Here is a 26,920-nt window from a genome sequence, read left to right on the forward strand (position 1 = left end):
TTTAATCAAACAAACACAGGTAAGCAAAAGAAATCTTAGCAAACCCAAAACCAGTGTCTAAATGATAAAATGTGAAATAATATTACTATTAAATATGATTGCAACACTTTAACTTCTTTTAAAATATCGTTTTGTAACCCTTTAACTAACTTTAAATATAATTTTTGTTATCCTTTAACGAACAGATGCTAAATAATGACATCACCCTTCATTTTTCTCAACCTCCTTCACTTTCGATGGGAAAAAATAATATATTTTTTTTTTTTTTTGTAAGGATTCTGTGATGTTTTGTGATTTGTTTTACTCTCGAACATCTTGAACTGTTTGCCAAAACTAAAGAAATCAGTATGATGATACTAAATAAAAAAAAAAAAATGAAGAATGAGAATTGCTATTAATGAGCTTTTTTTTTTTTGCACTTTCCATTGTGTAAATAAGCAAGCGATAATGAATCAAATCTAAGAGCATAACCTATGCACAACTTGACTTGACTATCAAACACGTCTCATTCTTCATCCCTGTGAAGTCTTGGATTTGAGAAGCGTACTTCCAAATGTGCATGACTTCATCTCTAATCTCTCTCCTCAGGGAAGATCTTCTTCAAATCTTTCACTCCATTCCTCTGTGCCAGTTCGGTGAATTAATTCCCTCGCTGCGCTCAAACTTCACTAGAACCTTCTGTCTCAGATAAAAATGGATATATAATAAAAAAGGAGTTAGGCCTACATAATATTTTACTGGCAAGTTAATAAAGGCCAGTCACAAGAAGCAATAACAAATGTGGGTAAAATGACCTCTGCACACAATAACATCAGATATTCTGATGAGCTCAACTTTTCTTTCCCTCCTACAGAGAGACAGATGCTGCAGAAGCGACAAGTCTTTAAACAGTGTGTTGACTCGCACAGGAAAATTCATTAAACACCCACGGACACTGAAAACAGAGCTTAAGATGTAAATTATCATCATGATCGCCTTTCAGCTACTGATTTCTGTTTGTTCTATGGTCTTACATGAGGCCAAAAAAGGTAACAAAAGCGCAACACAATACATGAGCATGTCTATTTACCATTCACTCTGTGTACGCTGCATGCAAAGCATCATGGGGTGTTTTCAAACAACAAAGACACTTTTGAACATGATGAAACAATAGATCTGCAGAGAGGTATGATGCTACTTGACCCATTGTCTGAATAGCCTTAAAGGAAACTTTTGCATTTCAATACCTTTAATAAAATAAAAAGAGAGTATAAAAAGAGAGTAAACCTCACTATTATACACACAGCTTTCATTAACATATGTCTTCAGTAATTGCACTGGCTATTTTCATGTTAAACATGTCATGTTTCTCCACTGGTTTTCAGCGTGTTGACTGACAAGCTGGTTAAACACAATTCAGATGTGACTACAAACATCTGTTTTATTTTATCAATAGAGCCCACAGATAACAAATGTCAAAGGATGATATAATGCAAATGGAGATACAGATGCCAGCAAATGAATCAACATTATGGAGTATTTCACAGCTCCTTATTTTGTACGTGGGTGAAAACTGGGGTGGGCTCCACATTTAACTACCTGCTGGCAATTAACACCTGTGTGTGAGGCCATCAATCTTCTAGCCAAACAGCTTCAGTTTGTAGTATTCAGTAAACAATGAACCAGGGATAATATATAACAGTAAAGTAAAACTAAAACCATGAACTGCATTTTAAGTTCCTTGAAATAAAATAAACAGTATATAAAAAAAATATGTGTGACCCTGGACCACAAAACCAGTCATAAGGTTCTTTTTATTTTAAATTGAGATTCATACAGCATATGAAAGCTTTATAAAGCTTATAATAAAATGTAAAATAAGCTGTCCATTGATGTATGGTTTGTTAAGATAGGACAATATTTGGGTGAGATACAACTATTTGAAAATCTGGAATCTGAGGGTGCAAAAAAAAAAATATTGACAATAATTGTCTTTAAAGTTGTCCAAATTAAGTTCTTAGCAATAATTATAACAATAATAATTCCCTTACATGTATGCAGCGCCTTTTCTAAGCACTCAAAGCACTTTACATTGTCGGGGGTATCTCCTCATCCACCACCAGTGTGCCGCATCCACCTGGATGATACCACGGCAGCCATGTTGTAGTCCCATCCAGGTACTGACCAGGCTCAACCCTGCTCAGCTTCAGTGGGCAACCAGTCTTGGGCTACAGGGTGACATGGCTGCTGGCAATGCATATCACTAATCAAAAATGAAGTTTTGATATATTTACAGTAGGATATTTATAAATTATCTTCATGGAACATGATCTTTACATAATATACTAATGATTTTTGGCATAAAAGTAAAATTTATAATTGTGACCCATACAATGTATTGATGGCTATTGCCACAAATATACTGAATTTGTAACAAACAGTAAAGTATGCACCCAGATTACTATTTAATATTAATTAGACCCTAAAATTAAGTGTTGACGTTTTTTTAGTTGAATTTGAGCTTGCTAAGATTAACTTGAAGTTATTAAGAAAATGTAAAATTATAAGATATACAGTATGTTTTATAGGAAGCTGCAATTGCTATAACTTACCTCCCTTCAAATGCTAATAAGATTAAATTTCAATGGTACTAAATAGCATTGTTATGCACATTCAAGAAATAACGTTTGACTTAATGCAGTTTAAATTGTGTGTAGTCATGTGGTGTAATAAGTACATAATGATTAGCAGATGCCTGGATCTTGACTACATGTGGCACATGCTGCATTAGAGACATAAACTCTTTATGAGGACTCCTTAAAAGATGTGACATTTTCTTCTATGAATAATAAAGAGATTTCACTGTTTAGGCCAAGATAACGGTGAACCGCAACAGACAGGGTGATACATTATCACCTAATAAAATCCCTCTGGAAAAGCTCTCACTTTGAGAACGTGGAAAATGTAACACTTTAAATAATAGTTTTACGTGCTTACGGAGATCTGCCATTCTCACTGGAAGACTTTTGTGACATACTAATGCGAGGAAGAAATTAAAGCTCCAGAACTAAAAAATGAATAGGTTCAAAAGAAAAAGAAAAGAGTTGCAGGGCAGATTTAGCTCTTTTAAGAAGCGTTGTGGAAAATCTCATTGTAACCGTGAAGAAAAATGCTTCCCCGAGGAAAGAGATCACGTACCTTCAGTGTGAATGGCAGATACGTAGGTCCAGTTGTATCTTTTGACGATGTCCACCATCGCTCTGGCCTGCTGGGCATCAGAAGGCACCACCCTCATAAAGTACTTGAACAAAGACTTATCACTGAGATCCATACTGGTTGCCGAATACGCAATCTGGGGAATGTTGAAGAGCTGAAGGAGATTCTGAACCTGGATGGCCACAGAACTGGATCCAGGCCCGATCAGCCCAACAATGGGCTTCTTCCCTTTCATGGGAGTCCCTCCACCTTCGGTTGTACACTTAGACATGCCTTCTTCTTCATCGGCTGAGACTAGAGTGTCCCGGATGAACTCGATGCTCTGCTCCAGAGCCACGGCCGAATGCCAGCAGGAGTCTCTGATCTCGCAGCCCAGTGTGATGTTGGGTAGGATGAGCGGGTCTGCGTTGATGCGGTCCAGTGTGTGCATCATGGCTTCCACCCGCTGGATGCCATACTGCTCACGTACTGCGCCACACTTGCGCTCGTGAACCTTGTCGGCCGGCGGCTGATGATGGACAGAGAAAAGAGCCCCGATGATGATGTCACCAGGAATGTGTGCCAAGACGCGTCGCTCGCTGGCCTGGGCCTTCGCTAAAATGTCTGGCCGTGTAGGACCCAATCTGTCTCCGAGCAGCACAAACACCAGCAAATATAAAATCCCCATTTCCCCGGCCCTCAAAGATCAGAGTATCGAATACTGGTAGGTCCCTCAGGGCATCTGAAAGAGTCACAAGAAGCAGAAATCTTCAGAACAATATCCCTGGAGATCATCAGCCTCCCACTGAATCACAGAGGTGCATATTTGTGAGAGTCGTGATAAGGATGAGCTGTCGCCAGGGCAACGTCTTATTTTTCTGCCTTCCTCTAAATATCTCGGGATCAAGAGGAAAACAAAGTTGAAACGCACATAAAGAAGTTCTGGTGGATCTCAGTAATGAGATGCATCATTAACAATGACCTGTTAGAAACAAAGAGCATGTAAATCTTAAAATATGTATTGATTCTGATTCATGTATTCGTTCAGAATCAAAACCTCAGAGATTTTCCACAACACAGAGACCCAGAGGATAATGATCTTTATGGAGATTTGCAGCCACTGAATATTTATATTGAATCTTTAACCTCTTTTCATTACTGTAAATGAATTATTAATTTCATTTAAATGAGTTACACAGTTTGGAGAGATAAATACAGAATTCCCAAGAATGATTTTTAGCTACTTATATGTGAGCCATTATATCATAAGATATTTTTTTCAGTTTAAAGGGTCTGAAGGCTATACCTCATTATTTTACATATCACTTAGGGAAAACATAATATATGTCATGGTTTATGAATTATCAAGTACCGTAAGGGACTGTTTTTGATGTCTGAACAAAATTTATAGTACTTTTTGTTGCAAAAGACTGATAGAAATGCACTGTATGAACTCAGAACTCATGTATAACTTAATAAGATTGATTCTCTTACTCACCTCTGTGCTCAAAATGCAGAGTTGATATTGGTATATAAAAGTGCTATTTATGTTCTTCTATTGCTAGGTTTTGCTCTCTGATTTCAAAGAAACTATGATTAATTTTTAAACAGCAGGACTGTATATCTTCAGCTTTCCAACTCAGCAGAAATCTCTGAATTCTTCTAACACAAAATTGTTGGACAAACTTATAAAGTGCATTCTGTTCAATTGGATCAGTGACAATTTAAACCACCAACAGTTGCTCAACAGTGCCGAGAAATGCATACTGCATAGAAAGCTTGCTATGGTTGATGAGCTTGTTTTCTTTTTTTGGTAGCTTCTGTTCATTAATTTATCTATGTAATTGTTCATTTAAACAATAAGAGACAATTTGAGACAATTTATTAACTGAAAAAAAGTGTCAAACATAAAAGTTAACGTACTAGATTCAAGAAGCATTGGCTGCTGAGCTCTCCGTGGTGCTGAAATACAGTCTGAAGCCTCAGTCATAAACAAGTGCATTTGAATCAATGAATATCAATAATGTGGCGGAATACCACTTCATATTTTGACACAACACATACTTAAGTACTTGATGGACAAATAAAACATAACGTTCAAACGAACGGAAACAGAACCATGAACATAAGCGTGAGGAATTAGACCTCTGATGAAAAAGTGTTAAATAACATCGTTGATAATAATAAAAACAGCAATGATAATATAACTTACCGTTCGGTCGTTAATTTGGTCCATTGCTCGTGTTCTGACAACCGAAGTGTCTCTGGGTGTATGAGCGCGTGCGATGCGCGTTCACTTCAGCGACAACTCTCGCGCGCGTCACGTGACTATAATATAACATATCCTTCTCGCAGTCCGTGACGAGTATGAAACCATACAGAAGTAATCTGTTACTCTGAAAACAAAAGTAACAGAAAAGTCTAAACCTTTTTGTTTTTTTAAATACATTTTACTCAGTAGATGATTATTATTATCATTTGTATGTCCATAAACATCTAAGATATAACTACATGGCTATTTATTTTTCATTGAAGAACCCGCACTATGCGTTTCATGAACATCTCAACCGATTAGTTGAGGTAAATATTTTTTTTAAATTAAATGTCAGAATGAAAATGTTCGACAACTAGAAAACTCTAACTAGAAAACGCTTTTATTTGAATTCTTTAACCTTTTTCTTGCAGTGACTAACAGCGCCGATGCAGAATTTCTGACCACTTACGTTTAGACATACGGGCACAGCGCCATCACCTGGTAAATCAGAAATTATATTGTTTATTACAGACTAGTACTACTTCACACCTTTTTGTTTTTGGAAATTACTGCTATAAATAACTTATATAAATCACCATAAATCTATTCATACTATTGAGGCCTAAATAAAATATGTAATAGTAAAATATGTAATGCTTGCAAAGATGTTTTTCTGAAGAAAATCCAACTGAAGCTGTGAATAGATGTTTTTAAACATTTATCATTAATAATATGCAAAATATATACAGGTTTAAGATCAAGTTTTATAGACTTATTTTGGTATACATTTTATATAAATATTGTTCTATAAATAATGTTTTGTGAAATTTTTATGGAAATGTTTTATATAAATTACATACTTTTATATGAATGTTATTGTATATAATATATATAAAAGTGATAACAAATGAACTGTATACAGTTCAGTTAATCTGTAAGGTAATTTATGACATCAGTACAGACATTTACAGCTCCTCTATAGTTTACCATTTTACTTTTGGCCTCTAGATGGCAATAACATACTTTTTTTATTTTGTAGAAAACTTTTTTTTTTTTAAGGTAAAAATCTTATTTTGTTCAGGTTGTGGCATCAGCTGGTTATCACTTGACTTTAGTATTATACTGTTTATGTGTGATCAAAAACAAAACATTTGATTCACATCCTCTGATCTGGCGTGTGGCAAGGCTACAAATTATTATCACCTGATTCTAATTTGGTGGTCTATTTAATGCTCTTTGCAGCTGATTGCCGTTATTGTAGTTGAGATAGGTTTTGTATACTAACTCCTGCTCTCAGTTTGGTTTTATTGTTACCGTTTGGTCTTAAAACTATTGTGTTAGTTTGTTGGCTTTGATTAGCCTTTGGCGAGTTTATTGATTGTCAAAATGCCTACTGAAAATCTGTCTGATAGACGCATGTCCAAGTTCAAAAATAAGGGCAAGGAACCAACGGTGAGAATTCTATTCTATTCTAGCAATTTCCCCCCCCCCCATTTTGACTGCTCAAATACAAATATATGAATGTCTTTACACCCTATCTATGCTTGCAGAAAATGCGTGACCGCAGAATTGCAGAGTGTGTTGAGCTTCGAAAGGCTCACAAGGTTGAAGGTATTATGAAGAGGAGGAATATTTCCTCTGTGGGAGATGAGGAGCCGTTATCACCGGAGTATAACACTGACAACAAACAGGTGTTTGCTAATTAAACCTTTAATTGGCATTCATATTTTTACAATACTCTTTAAACTCAGTTTTTATCTTGTTAAGGTCATATCTGAAGCGATTCAAGAAATTGTTGCTAATGTGAACAGTGACTGCTCAGAGAAGCAGAGACAAGGTTGTCAAGCAGCTAGGTACAGTAACTGGTCTTAATGTAATCAGTGATCGCAAAACTTCTTATAAAGCATTACTAACCTTCAAATTGATGCCTACAGGAAGCTGCTTTCTCGGGAGCGAAACCCTCCCCTGAAGGAGATCGTAGAAGCAGGACTTCTGACTCGCTTTGTGGAGTTTCTAGGAAGGAATGATGACCCTACGCTGCAGTTTGAAGCTGCCTGGTCTCTCACTAATGTTGCATCTGGCACCTCCTGGCACACACAGCAGGTGGTAGAGCATGGGGCAGTGCCAGCCTTCATTGCCCTGCTGGCTTCACCAATGCTGAACATCAGTGAACAGGCTGTCTGGGCTCTAGGCAACATTGCAGGTGAGAATACTTTGAACTTCATCTATAAGTTCCTAAAAGAATGTAGCACTTGTACTTTAATGCTTGATGAGACTTTGGTACTCAAATGTTTAAGTACTATTTTTGTACTTGTAAATTGAAGTTATTTGCCAAAGTGTTCATTCACAATTTTAGGTGACGGTCCTTCATATCGAGATGCCCTGATTGACTGTGGTGTCATCCCTGCGCTATTGGCACGGCTCACTCCAGATGCTCCTGTGAGTTACTTCTGGAGACACTTCTGGATTTACAAATGTAAATGCACAATGTAACCCACAAAGTGTCTTGCAGGTGGGGTACCTTCGCAACCTTACGTGGACCCTGTCAAACCTGTGTAGGAACAAGAATCCCTTCCCTCGTTTCAGTGCAGTCCAACAAATGCTCCCCTCCATAATTCAACTGCTCCACCACAGTGACAAATCCATCCTGTCTGATGCATGCTGGGCCATTTCATACCTCACTGATGGACCCAACGAGAGGATTGATGTGGTCATCAAGACTGGAGTCCTTCCACGGTTGGTTGAGCTCTTGGGATTTGAGGAACTCGCTGTGGTGGTAAGTACCGTAGTGTTTTCGACTTTGTGGTTTTTAAGTTGAGTTGCTTAAAGAGTTTCTCCAATATGATCTAGACCCCAGCCCTACGTTCGATTGGGAATATCGTGAGTGGTTCAGACCTGCAGACACAAGCAGCCATTGACGCAGGCGTGTTGAGTGCTTTGCCCCTGCTGATGCGACACCCTAAGTCCAGTGTTCAGAAGGAGGCTGCTTGGGCAGTGTCCAACATTGCAGCTGGGCCCTGCCAACAGATCCAGCAGCTCATCACGTGTGGATTGTTGGCTCCTCTAGTGGATCTCCTAAGAAATGTATGTCGTAACTGATGTTTTGCTGGCATGTTGAATGTCTTGCCCACGCGGAGTTGCCTGTAAAATGTTCTGGCTTGAATTTTGATAGCTAGCTTCTCCTAAAGCTGGGCATAAAATGAGGCCAATTATACAAACAGCCCCTCCTGGGGCTTCTTGAAATGTTGCATTTCCAGTTGGCAAAAATATACTTTAACATGCTTTGTCAAATCTTTTGATGTAATTATATGGAAAGTTACACAAATGGCTATACTGAATTTGGTCTTGTGCAAGAATTTCTGAATGTTTCTAATGTTTGCAGTTATCATAACTTGACTCTGCTGCTATGATAGTCTGACTTTTGCATGTTTACTAGTGTTAGTGTAAATGCTGCTAATTGGGATTCATTAATGGATGTTTACTTGGTAGACATAATGGGCAATGCATCTTCAAAGTCTAAACCCTCTTTTCAGTGTTAGACCAGGTTCTGTGACTCATTGGGACACCCTGTACCTCTTCAAATTATGCAGGGTGACTTCAAAACCCAGCGAGAGGCAGTATGGGCAGTGACCAACTACACAAGTGGTGGGACTGTGGACCAGGTTGTTCACTTGGTCAAGTGTGGTGCTCTAGAGGCCATCTTGAACTTGCTTCAAGCTAAAGATGCCAAGACTGTCCTGGTCATCCTAGATGCCATAAATAACATTTTCTTGGTGAGTCCAATATGGGTTTTTATTCACAGAATATTATGTAAAACACTACTGCAACTCCCAGTGCTTGGCATTGTGAGGGATATGCTAAAATTAACTGTGCCTTCTGCAGGCTGCTGAGAAACTTGGGGAGGTGGATAAGCTTTGTTTGTTGGTGGAGGAAGTGGGAGGGCTTGATCGAATTGAGTTTCTTCAAAACCATGAGAACAATGCAGTTTATCGGGCAGCTCAAGCTCTTATTGAGAAGTATTTCAGTGAGGTGGGTATCTGAAGGGATTTTGTTTGTCAAACCATTTGAATACATTTTGTGCAAATGCACTCATGTAAAATTGTTTATTCCCCCAGGATGGTGGTGATCAGTGTCTGGCAACTGAAGCCACAGATTCAAACTTTGTCTTTGGAGCATCTGATGTCCAAAAGAGATTTGACTTCTGATTTTTATTTAAGCTTCAACTGAATAAATAAAATTTTTGCAGTATGTTCTGGCATGTTTCTTTTGGGCTCAGGGCAAGGCAATTCAAATTTGTACAAAAGACTTATATTGGCCATGCAGGGAAGGTAGCATAGTTTGAGACTTGTAGATGACACAAATGCCATTCAAATGGCATGTTTTGCTGGGTAACACTGGTTTTGTGCCATTAGTGTAAAGCTGGCTATTGGTGTATGTGACCAGTCAAAACTCCTGAAAATGGACCTAAGCTGGCGGCACACTAGACAACTTTCAAATCTTAACAGATTAAAACTGACAGTTCAACTTTGTTTTTGTTTTTTTCAGCCTTATCCTCTAAACGCATGCACTAGACAACTTGACCAGACCACGAAACCACACTGTTGATTGTAGGAATGATTGAAGTGACCACTGATCTCATGTGAGAATACCTGACTAGCAAAGGAAAAATGAATCGAGGACTGTGTCAGCTGATGCTTCTGGTGTGTGTTCGGTTCCACAGTGGAAAAATTGTATAAATTGTATATGGGTACAGTTTTTCGGCTTTCATGGCATGTTTGTGGCTGCCCAGTTTCAGCTACAGAAGCATGCAACATCTGGTAGGTGATGCTTGCATGCTCTCATTTGCAATCACATGGATCACGATCAGAGGCAGCTTGATCAATAGTAAACATCAAACCTGTTTGATTTATGATTTGAGTTTTGTGATGCTCTGTCTCGATCGGGAGCAGATAAATAATCATGGTGACACGGTGGAAAAATTGTTTGTCAAAAATATTGAAATCGGGCCACACCCCTGATCGTTCGGGAATGCAAATCCGCCTTAACATAGTATACTGTGCAGCCAGCCTTAAAGATCATTTTAGGGTTGTGAAATACAATACTGATAAGGGAGTTCACCCAAACATTTAATTTTTTGGTCATTACAACCATGAGTTTCTTTCTGTTTAACTTTATTAAAAGGTATTTTGAGTGTAAGTGAGCAAATAGTTTCTGGTCCTCATTTGCACCAGTGAGGTATTTTTTTTAATTTATACTGGAGAAGCTTGGTAGGAATTCTACAGCGCTACCTTTTTCCAAGAAAATCAATTGTTGTGAAAATCCTGGTGTGTTACAAGTGACTTTAAATTGGTATATTGCAACCTTTTCACAGCACTTTTTTTGAATGGCAAGTAATCTTTCACAAGAAAACGTGCACTTTCACTTTGACATCTTTGCAATAATGAACTCATGCTCTGGATAAACTTGATATTAATGAACACCGCTTCAATGACTATTTGCATTGGCAAAAACAAAACCGTGGAATGTGAAATGCTCCATTTACTAGGACTGCACACATTTTGGTCTGAATCAAAATATTGTATTAAAGTAACTTAGTTCTTTGAGAGCTTTCTTTGAAAAACACTCTAAACATGCCCTGTACAATAAATCTGTAGTTTGACCACGGACAAACATGAAGAGCTTTCAGAATTTATATAACACATTCATGCTTTATTATATATCAAACCTTAGAACCACAGAAAATGATTCCCAGCCCTATTCAGAGAACAGTAGTTCTCTTACAGTCTCTTAATTTAATCATCACATTCGTCCTCACTGTCATCATCTTTTTCCTTTTCCTTTCTTTTGGTGGAGCTACAGGTGGAAGATCTAGTCGGGACCATGACATCGGTTCTGCCTTCTTCAACACCACCTCAATTTTGGTAGCCATCATGTTCACCAAACTTTTACTTGCATCAATAACCTAAAGGAAGAGGAAGGAAAAGGTCTTAGAATAGATAATTTGATGCATTATTTGTATTGTGGTGATAAAGTTTCTTTTAAAGCAATAAGCCTCAAAAGCTGTGATTTACACTAGTTTTAGAACGGCTAAGTGGTGTTGCTAGGAAGAATGTGGCGTGTAAATATGAAAATATAAAAGTGTAATATTAAAATACATTCTCCTACCCAATTTAATAAGCAGATACAACTCTGGTAAAATTAGTGTCACGTATGTATACCCTTCAGCTTTAATGAAAGAGTGTTATATAAGTACTTTTAAAAGTTTATACTTACCCCCCACAAACTGATCTGCTTTTCAAATTCTTTCTCTCCTTCAAATATAATGTGGATTTTAAGCTGCAAGAAAAAAAATCATTTTAAATTAGCGCTATGCAGAATATTGCAAATAAATGTTAAATTATACAGTAAAATATTGAGCACAAAAAAACAAAACATATACACTATGTAATGTCAGCATAAAATCCAACAGAAATGACCTTGATGCCTTACCACAGTGCTGTTCCCCTCCACTAAGCTCAGCTCTGGTACTGAATTTTTGGCATAAATGGAAATGATGACCTGACTTCCTGTTTGGTGCCAATCAAACCTGCATGGCACAACCTTCTTTCCCTATGTACACACAGAAAAATCGCATCCTCTGCTTAAAATAGGATTCACATGTACGTTTTTAACATTATGGCCTTCAACAAATTAGTTGGTAATTTGGAACTTGGATAGGGGCCTGCAAAAGGCCAGATGCTCTAAAAAAAATTATTGGACAGGATGTAAAAAAAAAAAAAAAAAAATGCTTTGACTTTTAAATCTCAGGGTAGACACTTACGGTATCTTTTTTCTTCCATTGATGCTTTCCTCGGGTACAGCCCTCCTGAGACAGAAACGTATCGAAGTCTGAGGTTTTCCTCTTACAACAGATCCAATATTTCATCCTTTTTGGAGGAAGGATAAAAAGAGGACTTAATTGCAGAGTCCGCGGATATATCTAAAATTTCTTTAATAGGATGATTCAGTTATGATCAGGCTCAAATTTACCCTTCATGGAAGATAGGTACACCAGAATGATACAAACATGTCTCTTCATCACTGTCTGGTCCGTTAAATGTCTGAAAAACAGAATAATGAGAATCCATTGTTTATAATGGACTTTAGAAACTCAACGTGCCATGGTTTCTAATCGGGAGAAGCAGGCAGAGAGAACAGTACCTTACTGCAGCCTCCATTCTTACAGGACGTCCCTATCTTAATTTCATCACTATCCTCCTCTATAATACAATAAATCGAATAAAATGCATCAGAATAAAAAAACAAATATAAAAAGGTGGGGAAGAGATGGTCGGGCTATTCTTACCCTTAATCTCCTGTCCATTTTCCTCAGTTAATTTGAGCTTTTCTAAAGCCTGTTTGAGCGAAGGAGAGATCTTCTGTTGTAGAATGGAGAAGGGTTCATCTGGACTACAAAGACAATTAAAAATGGCTGTTTTCAGTCATTTATCCTTAAGAGGTTGTAACATCAATGTGGGCTTTGGCTGGGTGAACTGTTAATGAGAAGAACTCATTCTCTACAGTAGAATTAATGCTGCATTACTTTATATTCAAAACATCTGAACTAATAAGTCAAAAAATACAAATGGGGAAGACCCTGTCCTCTTCAAGTGAGCTTTTACCTTGGTCGCTGAATAGCCTCTAGAGGTTTTGGTGCTTTGGTGATGCATTCAGTAAACTTTGGCTTTACATCATTCACAGTCTTTTCCACAGACACCTTCACTTCTGGTTTAACAGGCTCAGAGGGCTTGTCCTGATTATGAGGGCCTTTTGTGCAACCCTAAAAGAATCATACAACTATCTTAAGACTCCATCCACAACTCTATTTGCAAAACACTCATTCAGTGTCAACAGACAAGCACTCACAGCAATACTGAGGAAATCTGAAAAGTCAGTTGTTCGTCTCTTGCAGCAAGACCAACCCTAGGAAGCAAAGACAGACACAATTTAATCGGTTAAACTATGAGTAACATAACAATGGAACGGTTGATTTTCACATTAACAAGTAAACTGATCTTCTTGCATGTCCATACCTTCAACGCATCATGAAAGACTGGCACTCCGGGATGGTATGTGCATGCGTCTATGGATAAGAAGAGATTGATAGCGTGAAATGTGACGTCAGAAGAATATAGTCACATGTCTTTTTAGATCAAGTTTGCGACTCCAACAACTACCATGTGTAACCTTAACAATAATTGACAAATTCGGAACTATTGATTAAGCATCATTCAAACGATAATGAGTAAAGATGCCTCCCTAAATTAACAAACGAAATTACTTTAAAAATAAAAAAATTATATCTGAGACTTGAGAGGCTATCATATATCGGTAAAACTACGTTTAACGTAAATAAATAAAAAAAAATTAAATTAAAGGTTTTCTTTCTGCATTTTCCCGGTTATCAACCATAGCAATCCGGCTATCGTTAGCTTGTTAAGTCTTACCATCTGAATTCTTGTCGGGATCAAAACGTTGTCCACATCCCTTATTATAACACAGTACAGACATAATGTATGACAGAAATGAAAACGTATATTGTAATACGTGGTCAAGAGGGAATTAACAGAAGTCTTGACTAGCTCGCTGCTGCTGCTGCTGCTTCCCGTCGTGAGGTCCCTTCCGGAATCTTTCGTGAATTTCCGTATATTTTCGTGCTGCACTTCGGTTCCAATCGTCTATTTTCGGAATGTCTCGGAATGATAGGATCACAGAGAGTGAGAGATGGGATGCACCACCTAACGGAGTTGTGAATTAAAAACACAGACAAGGCAGAGCATTAAAATGAACCCTGCTCAATATTATTTCACGCTGTCACATAATCCCCGTCCCCCATCCCGAACAAAAAAAATCGAATTATCATGAATATGTTATTTTAATTTTTCAATAATCATAAATGTGTTATGAACGTCATTTTAAAGATTATTTTGCGCACTCTATTTAGTGTAAACACGTTAATCTAATTGTCTAATGTTTGTGTGAGATCAGGTTAAGATAATTTTGTTGCTATGGGACAGCAGCAACAACACCGGTTTCGTTTGCGCATTCATGGGATAACGTGCACTCGTGAACGCGCTTTAGGAGGTGCGCGCTCCCCTGATTACAGTCAACTGTGAGTGCCATCGAGTCCTGTGTGGCAAAGAAGTGAATGATGTAGTTTCATGAAGCGGGCTCTTGTATGTCTGCAGAGCAGAGATTTCCTTCTCTCAAAGCCAGAGGTAAGAGCTCATTCACATATTTTGATGCACTAATTATCGGAGAACAAGTGACTGCTCGGTCTCCGTAGCAAACATATTTTACTAGAGTCCACAGATTTGAAAGTTTCTTTTGATTACAATCGCATTTTAATGGAGACTCGCCCTTTAATAAAAGGGAATCAGTTTTGTTTTACATTATCAAAGTTATTTACTTCACATGCAATACAAATATATAATGCAAAACTTTAGGTTATGTGTCTTTTATTCACATTTTCTGTTGTTTCACTTTACTGCACTGTTTTAGAACATTTGAATTTTATTTGAATATTATTTGTTTTACCTGTATGTCACATATATATGGCTATTAACCCCCGTTTTTGCTCTTCATTGCTGTTATCAATCTTGCAGTGAGATTACCATTTTGTGAAAGGGTATTACTGAGTCCATTGAGAACAGGGTCAGGTATTTATTTATTTTTTGACAATTTAATCCAAACCAAGGGCTTCTTAATAAATAACTGCCTTCACATTTATGTGAGCAATAGGATGTCTTTGTGAGATGAATGCTCTAGATTGAAATGGTTCACTGCATATATGCATATATATCTCTTTTGCAGGATAACTGGACGATGGCATGGCTATAAACAACTGCTCTGGGGGGAGCATGAGGATCTGTCTCACTAGTTTCTTCTTATTTCTCCTCTACCTGCTTCCTTGTTTGGGGCAACTGCAGGAGCCAGGGTCCTCCTCCTTTCAATTTACTGCCGCCATCTACAATGCCACCATTTATGAGAACTCTGCAGCTCGGACATACATTAGGACTGAGGTTAAAATGGGCATTCCTCTATCTAAGTTTGTTCCTTGGATATTAAATATTCCATTGAATCTGGAGATGATGAAGGGCTGTTTCAGGCTGAGGAATTTGTGTTGGGGGACTTTTGCTTTCTTCGCATACGGACTAATGGTGGGAGTGCTGCCATTCTGAACCGGGAAGTGCAGAATAACTATACATTAACGGTGAGGGCTACTGGCAAAGGTGGCCTGGAGGCTTACGTGACAGTTAATGTGCAAATTATGGATATGAATGACCTCCGACCTTTGTTCTCGCCCACTTCCTATACCATTGATATTTCAGAAAGTTCTCTGCTGGGAGCAAGTGTGGCTCAGGTGACTGCCACTGATGCAGATATTGGTTCCAATGGCGAGTTTTACTATTTCTTTAAGGTAGACGTGGAGGAGTTTGCTATCCACCCAACCAGTGGAGTGGTATCGCTCACAGCTAAGCTAAATGCAGATAAGAACAGCAGATTTGACCTTGAGGTTTTAGCAGTGGATCGTGGAATGAAGGTTTATGGGAACAGTGGTATTAGCAGTACAGCCAAACTAGTGATCAGTGTTGTGCGTATCAATGAGTTCGCTCCAACGCTGACTGCAGTCGCATGTTACCCTTTAATATCAGACAAAGAGCCAGTTTACGCCATTGTTACTGTAGAAGATTTGGACGAGGGACCCAATGGAGAAATTGAATGGGTTGCCATCATCGCAGGTGACCCACAGGAGCAGTTTGTCCTTGACAGAGCTCCACTTGGAAATGAATACAAGCTGAAGATGTCTGAACCAGTCAACTGGGATAAATTTCCTTATGGTTGCAATCTCACTTTTCAAGCCAAAGACCGTGGAACACCACCAAGACTATCCAACACTCAGTCTGTTCAGCTCTTAGTGAAAAAACCACAGTCTGTGCACGTGAGTTTTGAAAAAAAGATTTACAAAACCTCAGTTATTGAGATTGCACCACCAGGGACTATAATAGACACTGTTAAGATATCTCCAAGACCGCCTGTCTTCAGCTATGCTCTAAGCCTGACCTCAGATTCAATTTATTTTATCATTAATCCACTCACCGGTGTCATCTCAACAGCACAACAGTTTACCACATTAAAACAGGAGCTCTTCAATTTAGAGGTGAAGGAGACCGTAAGTGGCATGACAGCAAAGGTGCAAATCACTGTTGAGGATGCTAACAACAACTACCCAGTGTTTACCAGCAAATCTTATGAAGTATCTATCAATGAGAGCATCCCCACTGGCACTGTCATTCTCACTATATCAGCGGTGGATGATGATAAAGGTGATAATGGGTGCATAACATACAGCATAGCCAGCCTTCAGCCCCTTCCATTTGTCATCAACCAAAATACAGGAGAGCTGACGACATCCAAGGAACTGGATTTTGAATCGTCTTTGGAGACCTACATGTTCGCCGTCCGAGCCTCAGACTGGGGATCACCTTACAGACGAGAAAGTGAAGTCAATGTCACGGTACAAGTGTTGAACATTAATGATAACCAACCTCTTTTTGAGCGTGTGTCATGTAAAGGTACTATAGGACGCGATTTTCCTGTGGGTCAGACGATCATCATAATGTCTGCCATTGATATCGATGAGCTTGGGTTGGTTAAATATAATATTCTGTCTGGAAATGAGCAAGATGTCTTCACTCTTAACCCGGACTCGGGGATGTTGTCATTAAAAAGAACCCTCTCCTCAAAGAGTGTAAAGAATGAACAGTTCAGCTTAAAAATAGCAGCGTCAGATGGGGAGCTGCTCTCCACACCCACCTTTGTAAATATATCATTGGTCAGAGGCAGAATGCCAGCAAGAAGTTTCAATTGTCGAGACACAAAAGTGGCACAGAAGTTAGCTGAGAAACTTCTGAAAAGAGCCACTGCCATTAGCAAATCCAAAGTGGAGGAAGGCTACAGCGATCTATTTTCTGTCAACAGACAGACGCCTCAATTTGAATCCTTTCCTTCTGACATTGTAGTTCGTGAGGACATGCCCCTGGGAGCCAGTGTCCTTCAAGTGAAAACAAATGACGGTGACACAGGCTTCAATGGTCTCATTCTGCATGCCATATCAGATGGGAACATTGACAACTGCTTCAATATTGGCATGGAAAGTGGCTTAATATACATCTATGAGCCACTGGACCGTGAACGAGCAGATCGGTACCTTCTCAACATAACTATATATGACTTGGGTGTTCCACAGAGATCCAGCTGGAGATTGCTGACAGTTAACATTGATGATGTGAATGATAATAGCCCAAAATTCTCCCTTGAGTGCTATACTGCCATTATACCAGAGAATGCAGCTATTGGCACGGAAGTGATTCAAGTCACAGCCACAGATGAAGATCTTGGTCAGAACGGTGAAATCTCATACACCTTGTTAACAAACACCCCTTTATTTGCCATTAACAGTGAGAATGGCTCTGTTTATGTGTGTAGTCTCTTGGACAGGGAGTCTGTTTCGGATTTCACCATCAAAATTCAGGCCAGGGATAAGGCAGAAAGAGGGAATCAGATGTTCTCAGAGACAACACTGAAAGTGTACCTCGAGGATGTAAATGACTGTGCCCCTATGTTTATTCCCAGGAGCTACAGTTGCCATGTATTGGAGGACCTCCCTATAGGTGCAGTTATAGCTTGGGTGCAAACGCAAGATCCTGACATCGGATCTGGAGGATGGGTGAGATACTCCCTGCCCAATGATTTCAATGGAACATTTAAGATCCATCCTGAAAGTGGTGCCATTAAAGTGGCCAAAGACCTGGACTATGAGAAGCAACAATTTTACAATCTCTCAGTGGTGGCAGAGGACTTGGGTTTTCCAGTCAAGCTTCACTCTGAGTCTTATCTTGAAGTGGAAGTCATTGACGTCAATGAGAACCTCAACAAGCCATATTTCTCAGAATTCGCAATGAGAGGCACTGTGAAGGAAAACTCTCGGCACGGAACAAGTGTCCTCCAGGTGACTGCTCAAGATGATGACAAGGGCAGAGATGAAGTGATCAGATACTCTATCAAAGCTAGAAGTGGTCTTGGAAGGTTCTCTATTGATGAAGAAACAGGTATCTATTGTTTGATTCTTTATGGGCCTCTTGGTTGTGCTGTCTGCTATTCTTTGTCTTTTTTGAAGACTAACCAGTCCTGAGTCGATGTTTGCACAATAAAACAAAACCTGTGAAAACGGTTGTGAATTTATGCCTTAACATTTTACTGCAGTGTGCTGACTGAATGGTATTAAAAGGTCACAGTGACGTTATTTCTCTTGGCAATGAATTTGTGCTCTGAGTCTACAATTGCCTCTGGAATTGCCGTCACTGGAGAAGACCACTGACCTAGAAAGGTAGGACTTGACCTGTGTGGTTTGAAAAGGTGTTACTCTGTGATTTTCACAGTCTGTGATTTTCAGAATGCTGTAAGATCTGGTGATTGTAACACTAAAGAAGAAAAAATACTTAGCTGCTTAGTTATGACTTGTTATGTGGTGCCAACTTCACTATTAATTACAACTAATGACTATTGATTAGAGAACTACATCAGGCAGTAGGATGTAACTGTGGTCCTCCATTCACATGTCAGCTAATTAGGCTGTTAATCAGGTCCCTGTTTAAAGTAAGCAAGTGGTGCACGCTTGTGCCAGAACCTCAAATGAGCATGGATTTTCCACAGAGAATTGAATGCCCTAACAGCAGCAAAAGACAAGTTGTAGGGGAATCGGATACATGAGAACAAGAGTTGTCTTTCATCTTCAAAGTAAAACCACTGGGACAAGTAAGGACAGTGGCATTGGCTCAGCACGCCCACTACATATCCACCTACCAAGATCCATTTAGCTGCCATGTTGCTTGGTGTGTTATGAGTCCTTGTCGCTGTCACTTGATTTTGAGGTGATTGAACGTGGGCAGTTCATTCAATAGACATCCAAACAAGAGGAAATCAAAACCACTTGATCTCGGCTACCAGTGGAGACGTGTTGGGTTGAAGTTGTGTATGTAAAGTGATTCCTATATATGAAGTCTCATTGCTCAGATGCAAGTGTGAACTAAAAAAGCTGGTGGGATTTATGAAGGCCTTATCGGCAGAGCTCTCTGCTGCTTTGAGCAAGCATTGGTATTCCTGCCCACACTTAGGGAAATAAATCAGAGTGCACTCTCACTCAGACGCCTGTCGAGAAACAAGTTCAGCTCTAATTTGCCTCTGAGATTTGGCCTCTTTTTCTCCAGAGTCAGGTTAAGTCCTTTATGTCAAAATCTCTCAGACACCTATGCAAAGGGCTGCTTGTGCTTCACATCCCCACACAGTGCACAAGACTGCTGTATTCTGTTTTTCTTTTTGAAAGATAACATATTTTTGGAGCATAAGGGAGTCAAGGATCTTTACCACAAGCCCAGTTCCTCTTACAGACTTCTTGAACTCTGATTGTAATTCAGCGGAAATATCAAGGGTTTTCCTATTGATGCCTGCATGGCATACAGAGGAAACTTCTCTCAGACCGTAACACAGATGCAGATTTGGAATAGAATGAAAGAGACAGAGAAAAGATTTATGCTGAAAGAGAAAAATGCCTTTTCAGCATGTTTAGGTGCAATGCTTGTGTTCGAACTCCCGATAATTCAAGATGCCTGGCATAAAAAGAACTGCCCTTGATCTTGTTTGTAGACATGAAGGATGAGTTGATGGCTTAGTTCTGCTTGATTATGTTCTAAATTCAGGACAAACTATGAATATTTGATTGTTTACATCTTAAAATATGAATATATTTTTTTTCAAGGAATTTGAAATTAAAATGGTGACACCAAATATTAAGAATATTATGAAGTTGCATTATGGCTACCATTTCACTTGCAGCAAAACATCTGCTATTAAACTAAATGGCATGCATTTCAATGTGACTTGCATTTGAAATGGTTATTTTCTCTAATTTGCAAGTTCTTAGAGGATAATTGGGAACTCTTTGTGATATTGCTAACCACAAAACACATAATCATCCTTTTAAATATGTTTCAGTTGAAGGACACAGCACAGATTTTCTGCCTCCTAGCTCCATAAGCAGTCCTTGATGTTTATAATACACACCTGTTGGTTGACTCTCATGAATAATGATAAATGCTAAAAGCAATGGCTTGTAAAGCTAAAGACGCAGATGGATTTAGTGCTGCTTTCAATGACATGATCAGTGGTTTGAGATTCACAATCAGGTGAAAGCCAATTGCAGCGTGTCAAATCGTTTGCATTGCTCTAGTCCCTTTCGCGACAGCAAATTAGTTTCTTGTGTTCAAATGCTTTACAAAATCAGGCATTTAGTGCAAATCTGTGTCTCTTTAATTTGAGCTGGAACAGGCCTCGTGTTTTATAAAATTTCTGAGCCTCAGCATCAGAACCTGTGGGACTCCATCAAAACAACCTCCGCTTCAAAGCTAGGATCTTTGAATCAAAACTGTGGAAAACATGTCTGTAGAGTCCTGTTCCAGACAGCATTGAAACTTGTATCACTTTTTTATGCGTTCTGTCATATTTATGACATGACTGATGTGATTTCTCAGTATATGAATGTATATAGTGTGCTTTATTCTCAGTGTGATCATTGCTTTTATTACAGCAGTTTGGCATAAAGTTTATTATTTTTATATATATATATATATATATATATATATATATATATATATATATATATATTATTAAAGGATGTAATACTGTATGATTATGTCAAATAACTTTTTGGGATATATAGTTATCTCATGTATGGGTTTAAAAAAAGCCAACTTCATACATGTTGTACATCTTGATGAATTTCAAAGGCTGTTTACTCCTGGAAAACTCTATGTTAGTAGATGATATGTTTTCTGTATTCTCAGAGTTGCAAGAGGTAAATGTAATAAGAGTACTTTTGGCTGCATTTCAGACTGAAATGAACCCCAATTTACTCCTATTGCAATATAAAAAAAATCAAAGAAACGGCTCATTAGCGAACCTTCTCTCCATCCATCAAATTCAATTTAACTGGAACTATCTAGATTAATTGGTACACTTTTCATTTAACCCTCATTTTCTGTTTGGGTCTGAAAGGCTCCTATTTTTAGCTCAAATTGCTTATCATTTAAGTGCCTGGTTGATACGTGTTGACTTTTGCTAATCTCATGAGAACTGATCATAAAGAAACCTTTCAGCTTGATAACCTGCTTCAAATGGGCCAATCTTATTTAGTGCCTATCTGAAAGTTTCTAAGTCTTAGCGTTATTTATGACCTAAATTAAAGGTTTAATCATTTCTATCTGCTGGGTTTTGATTAGTCATAGGAAGACTGGAGGGATCAAAGACCGAAAAAGAGGTTAATTTAATTTCAATTTATTATTTTGTAGCCTTCATGTTTAGAAATTCTGAGACTTTAGACATACAATATACTGTTAGAGTTTAGAGTTGCAAATACACATACTCTTAATACAGTCTCATATATATCTCATATATATCACATGCTGTATTATAATATATGTCATAGAATTTAGTGTTTTTAGACAAAAATCAGGTTTCTTTAAAATATATATATATATTTTTCAAGTTTCTAATTTAGTATAAAGTAAAAATTTGACAACAAGGCCATGTAAACACAATAAAAAACATTTGTTGTGTTTTGAACTGGTTTGATAATAGTGCTGCAGGGGTAAAATTTTTGTAGGCCAAAACCTAGAAATTAGTTAAAATTTCAGCACTTTAAATGCAATTGTCCTGAAGGGATTTTTTCAGTGTGTTTATGATTAAATGCCAGAAATAAGGTCCATGGTTGCTCAAGTTCAAGGTATTTTCACATTCTATTTTATGACTTAAAATACATTAGTAATACCCTGTGTGAGTTTTTAAGGAACACTGACACAGTCTGGATCATAGGTCATAGTTTGTGCATATTTTATTTAAATTACTAGCTCTGGGCAAGTGCTCCCTCATTATAATCCAGATTCAACATTAGAATGTGGACATGCAATAGAATGCAAAGTGAATCCGTCTGAAATTTTGCATAAAAAACATACTAGGGGTGCCTTGGTTTTGGCGTCATGGTTCGGTATGGTTTCAGTAGCCTACAGCAAGGGGAAAATATAAAAACACTAAACGTTAAATTGCTCTTCATATATATATATATATATATATATATATATATATATATATATATATATATATATATATATATATATATATATATATTTAAAGAAAGCATTTTATTGAACAAATTGCTCTCTCCTTAAAATTTTCTATTATAATTACAATTTTCTTAGGGATAAAAATCTACCTCAGTTTACAATTAACAACAGCACCCTAACTTAAATCTAATTTTAAATGCAATAATCAACACTCAACTAAAAAAAATTATTGTATGCAAACATGTAAATTGCGCATAACGCAGATTTTAAATTTCCTTCTAAATTCTAAATGTTTAATTGTTGTTGAAATATTTATTTTTTACACAACTTTTAATAACAGATTTGTTTAAACTACATTAAACTATTAAGACAGGTAAAGTAAAACATAACGAGTCTAATATTTCGTGAAATTCTCTTCACTAGTGAACTAAAGAGCTGTTGACTGATTACTTGCGTGAGGTAAATGAAATGCTATGTGACATTTTGTTTACAAGCTATTTTATTGACGTCTTTACGTGGTTGAAAGACTGATTGAGGGATTAAATGAGGCATGAGTTGCTCATTCATGTTTTTTTTTTTGCATTAAACTAGTAGAAAGGAGGAAACACTGCCGTTTGAACTGCAGCATTTATACAGCGATGTCACTCCACATCAAAGACTGTCAAATCACCACTTATTGTTTGAATTACCTAAAAAATTGACAGAATTTGAAAGATGAGACTTTGTTTCTTATCAAAAGTACCAATATACAGTATCAAATTTCTAATGCATGTAACATTACACCCCTAGAATATACACAAATTATTATACACAAAATTTTAGTGAATGAGGTCAGAGTACTTTTTGAGACAGTGTTTTTCTGCTTCATCTGTGTGTTTTGTGCCTTCCCTCTTTGTTTAACAGGTTGATCAAAAAGTAAAATAAGGGGAACTGTTTTGTTTTTCTTTGAAGGTGTGTATTGTGAATATAGCAGATTTCCTTCAGGCAAACTGACCTGTCACACTGTGTTAGCTCACTGAGCAACCATTCAGTCAGCTTCAGATGTCCCTGTTTAGTTTTCACCCATATCCTTTGTGTCTTTGTCCCCTCGGGTGTCCTACTTCTCAATGCTTTTAAGGTTTTAGTAAGAATCAGGGACCTGCATGCTGTATGAGTTCTCCTCTTATTTTCCCAGCTTCTGCTGGCTGTGAGGGTCGGAATCCCCTCGGCTGAATCACTTCACGGCCGGGTGGTTTTGTTCTGTGCCATGGTTGATCGATCGACTCATTGCATTGCATTGCACAGCCATGAAATGGGTCATTCTGTCAGCGATGCCCCTTCCTACCAGTGACCGTATTTACATGTGCCCCTGATGCAATGTCGAAGTGCTCCTAATCACAGAATGGCAGAGCCAGCACTTTGGTCAGGAATGATTAGATGTGCTGTGCTGAAGACCTGAAGGTCATACAGTCTCTGAGTGGAACTATTGTACCCTGCGGTGGGATTCCCAGTCCATCTAAAGTTAGTGGTATGTCCAAGATGTCAGTTTGGATTGGACACCACCAGCTAAAAATCTGTCCGCTCAGCAAATATGTCCCCTGCAAAGTGTAACTGTATTACACCTAAAGTGTAAACAGACTGTTTGACACAGTGTTATATAGAGGAGACCGGGGCTAATTGTCACACTTTTCACTTCAGTAAATTTCTGTGTCTTGCTGTCTCATATCTCATGTAGCCTACTGTATTACATCACTACTGTAAAGCTGCAAATTGTTTTATGATGATTTAATGTATTAGCATAAACAGAGGCATTAATTATAGACTTAATTATACATCTGGTTGATTTATCATATAGTATAACTTATCACTAAATTAAGATATTACATTGACAGCCCTGTATATTATAATGCATACATTGTTTTAATTTACATTTTTAATCTACACAAAATATTAGAAAATACTATGTTCACACAATATGTAGAAAGACTGTCGAAAACTTTTTGTGACAACTAGCCCCTTTGAATCCTATAACAGTGATTTCTATGTAGCTCATGCAATAGACTGTAGTAAGAGAACAAACCTTTGCAAAAAAAAAAAGGAGCATTTTCACTAAATTGCTTTAGGTTGGTCTCAGGTATCGTTGACAGTTGAGTAAATTTCCCTGGAGAAAATCTGAAGAGAAATTACACTTTTAGGCAGACCCCACCGGCTCTGGTTTTGAAACACTCTGCTGAACTGACTCTGGTTTCTGGGAGTGTGTGTCTAAAAACATTAATCTTTCAGCCTGACTGTAATCTCCTCAAAATGTTAGGCACATTACAGTTTAATAAAGTTTGACACCAAAGTTTGACTCATGGTAGGGTTGGACGCTTTTGATGTGTAGTTGAATCACAAACCAAGTTATGGATAGCTTGAAAAATAAGTGAATGTTCCCAGCTCACTCAGGCCAGAGTACTGATAGTGGTTGATGTGTCATAAAAAATGTCATAAAAGCTCACAAAGTGTGTGAAGTACTTCTTGTTGAATTCATCAAACAGGTGATCGATATTAAATATGTGTTTTCTCTGTTCTTACAGGAATGATTTACACCACTGGCAGCCTAGACTGTGAGACTCAGGATTCATACTGGCTAACGGTGTATGCAACAGACCGTGGCGTGGTGCCGCTCTCTGCCTCTGTTGAGGTATTTATCCAGGTGGAGGATGTGAATGATAATGCACCTTTGACCTCTGAGCCCGTCTACCACCCGTACGTCATGGAGAACTCTCCCAAAGACGTGTCTGTGGTCCGTATCCAAGCCCAGGACCCGGACGTTACCGCCTCAGATAGCCGTCTCATGTATCGTATCACGGCTGGGAATCCTCAGAACTTCTTTTCCATCGATTCCAACACAGGTAATACAATTTTGTTTATTTTTTATTTTTTGAGAAAAACTCATAAATTATTTTATTTTTCATTATATTACCAATGCTGCGATTTCATTTCATTTTTTCAATTAATTATAGGTTAAATAAGGCAAATCACATTTAGTCGCATATATCAGTTTTTGCTGGAAATTACAAAGGATTTAAATTATGAAGGTAATTCAACAATGAAAGACAAAACTTTAAATATAGACTTTTGTTAATTCATTTTCTGATTTATTTATTACATTTAGTTCTTTGATGCACTTTCTAAATGAACGCAATACATTTATTTAGGAATTAATAAGTGATCTGTATAAATGCATGTACATTTATGCAATTTACATTTTATGTAACTTACATTTTTAATATACAAATAAAAAACGTGCTGAAGTCTAACTAAAGATATACTAAAGATTAGATTGTGTTAAAATGGAACTATTGCAAGGAAAATCTCTGGATATTATTAAAATGTCATTCAATCCTCATCAATAGTGACATTAAAATACATTTTAGGCTTAATATTAAGAAATTTGCATTGCGTGCAAGTAGTACACCAAATAAAGTTTAATTATAATTTTTATATTAGTAGTTAATTCATTAATATATTTGAACTATACTTAGTATGAAATAAATGTATTAAATATCTTACTTTTTTACTAAGGATATGAGATAATATTATTTTTATATAAAAATAAGAATTTAGACATATATGTGAGATTATATGGCTCAAATTTGTAATTTACATTTTTAATATAAAAATAAACATTAGTAATATATGAGATTATTCTGCATCAATTTATTTCATTTACATTTTCAACCTACAGAAAATAAGCAGATCTATGGGAAATAAATAATAAATAATTTATTTCCCTCTGAATATGAGCAAATGATCTTTGATCATATTTTCCTTTGAATTTCCAGTGCGCTGTCCTCCAGTCCAATCTCCCATCTTTCGCGTTCACGAACACTTTCACAAGTACTACTAAACAAACTGAGCAGCACAGGCTGTAATCTGCTCAGTGTCAGGACATTCTAGTGTGAAGTGCTAACACACATGCAGAGCTCTGATCCCATGGCATGCTGGGTGCATGCTGCACTGCTGATTACACCGAGGTGCTGCTTTCCTTGTCATTTGAGAAGTGAGTCATGGGAGCTTATGTATGCAGCTGTAGTCAGTGAATTAATTAAACAAGGTTTGGTTGCCAGCAGGAAAGCTTTTCATTCTACTATCGGCAAATCCCTCTAAGGCAGCATGTGGCACCACATATTTACACTGGAATACAGAGGTTTAAGCTCAATAAATCTTACTCAATATATATAATGAGATGTGAGCGAGTGTGTGCATGCATTTATATGTAGTGAGCAGAGAGGTAACACTGTATTTCACTCTG

General features: G+C 37.7%; 2 protein-coding genes and 2 pseudogenes across 3 annotated transcripts in view; 2 read left to right on the plus strand and 2 right to left on the minus strand.

The window, feature by feature from the left end:
* Positions 1-5,489, minus strand: part of LOC113109861 (metabotropic glutamate receptor 5-like) — a 51,603-nt gene extending 46,114 nt beyond the window's left edge. Inside the window, exons 1-2 of one of the 2 annotated variants that reach the window (XM_026273670.1) lie at positions 5,387-5,487; positions 3,178-3,916 (exon numbers count right to left, since the gene is read on the minus strand). In XM_026273670.1, the coding sequence (XP_026129455.1) occupies positions 3,178-3,862 (685 nt within the window). In that variant the 5' untranslated portion in view covers positions 3,863-3,916; positions 5,387-5,487. Of the gene's footprint in view, positions 1-3,177; positions 3,917-5,386 lie in introns of both variants that reach the window. The other variant, XM_026273671.1, reaches the window with a different exon arrangement.
* Positions 5,490-6,666: 1,177 nt separating this feature from the next.
* kpna7 (karyopherin alpha 7 (importin alpha 8)) lies at positions 6,667-9,676 on the plus strand. Its single transcript, XM_026273672.1, has 10 exons — positions 6,667-6,880; positions 6,979-7,119; positions 7,196-7,281; positions 7,363-7,631; positions 7,785-7,867; positions 7,941-8,204; positions 8,279-8,512; positions 9,019-9,201; positions 9,311-9,457; positions 9,544-9,676. Exons 1-10 carry the CDS (start codon positions 6,815-6,817, stop codon positions 9,631-9,633), a joined length of 1,563 nt encoding a protein of 520 aa, XP_026129457.1. The 5' UTR covers positions 6,667-6,814; the 3' UTR covers positions 9,634-9,676.
* A 1,272-nt stretch (positions 9,677-10,948) lies between these two features.
* On the minus strand, positions 10,949-14,112 carry LOC113109864 (cysteine and histidine-rich domain-containing protein 1-like; annotated as a pseudogene).
* Positions 14,113-14,562: 450 nt separating this feature from the next.
* The window catches only part of LOC113109865 (protocadherin Fat 3-like), a 57,990-nt pseudogene continuing 45,632 nt past the window's right edge, over positions 14,563-26,920 (plus strand).

This window comes from Carassius auratus, chromosome 10 (assembly GCF_003368295.1).
Source record: "Carassius auratus strain Wakin chromosome 10, ASM336829v1, whole genome shotgun sequence".
NCBI lineage: Eukaryota > Metazoa > Chordata > Actinopteri > Cypriniformes > Cyprinidae > Carassius > Carassius auratus.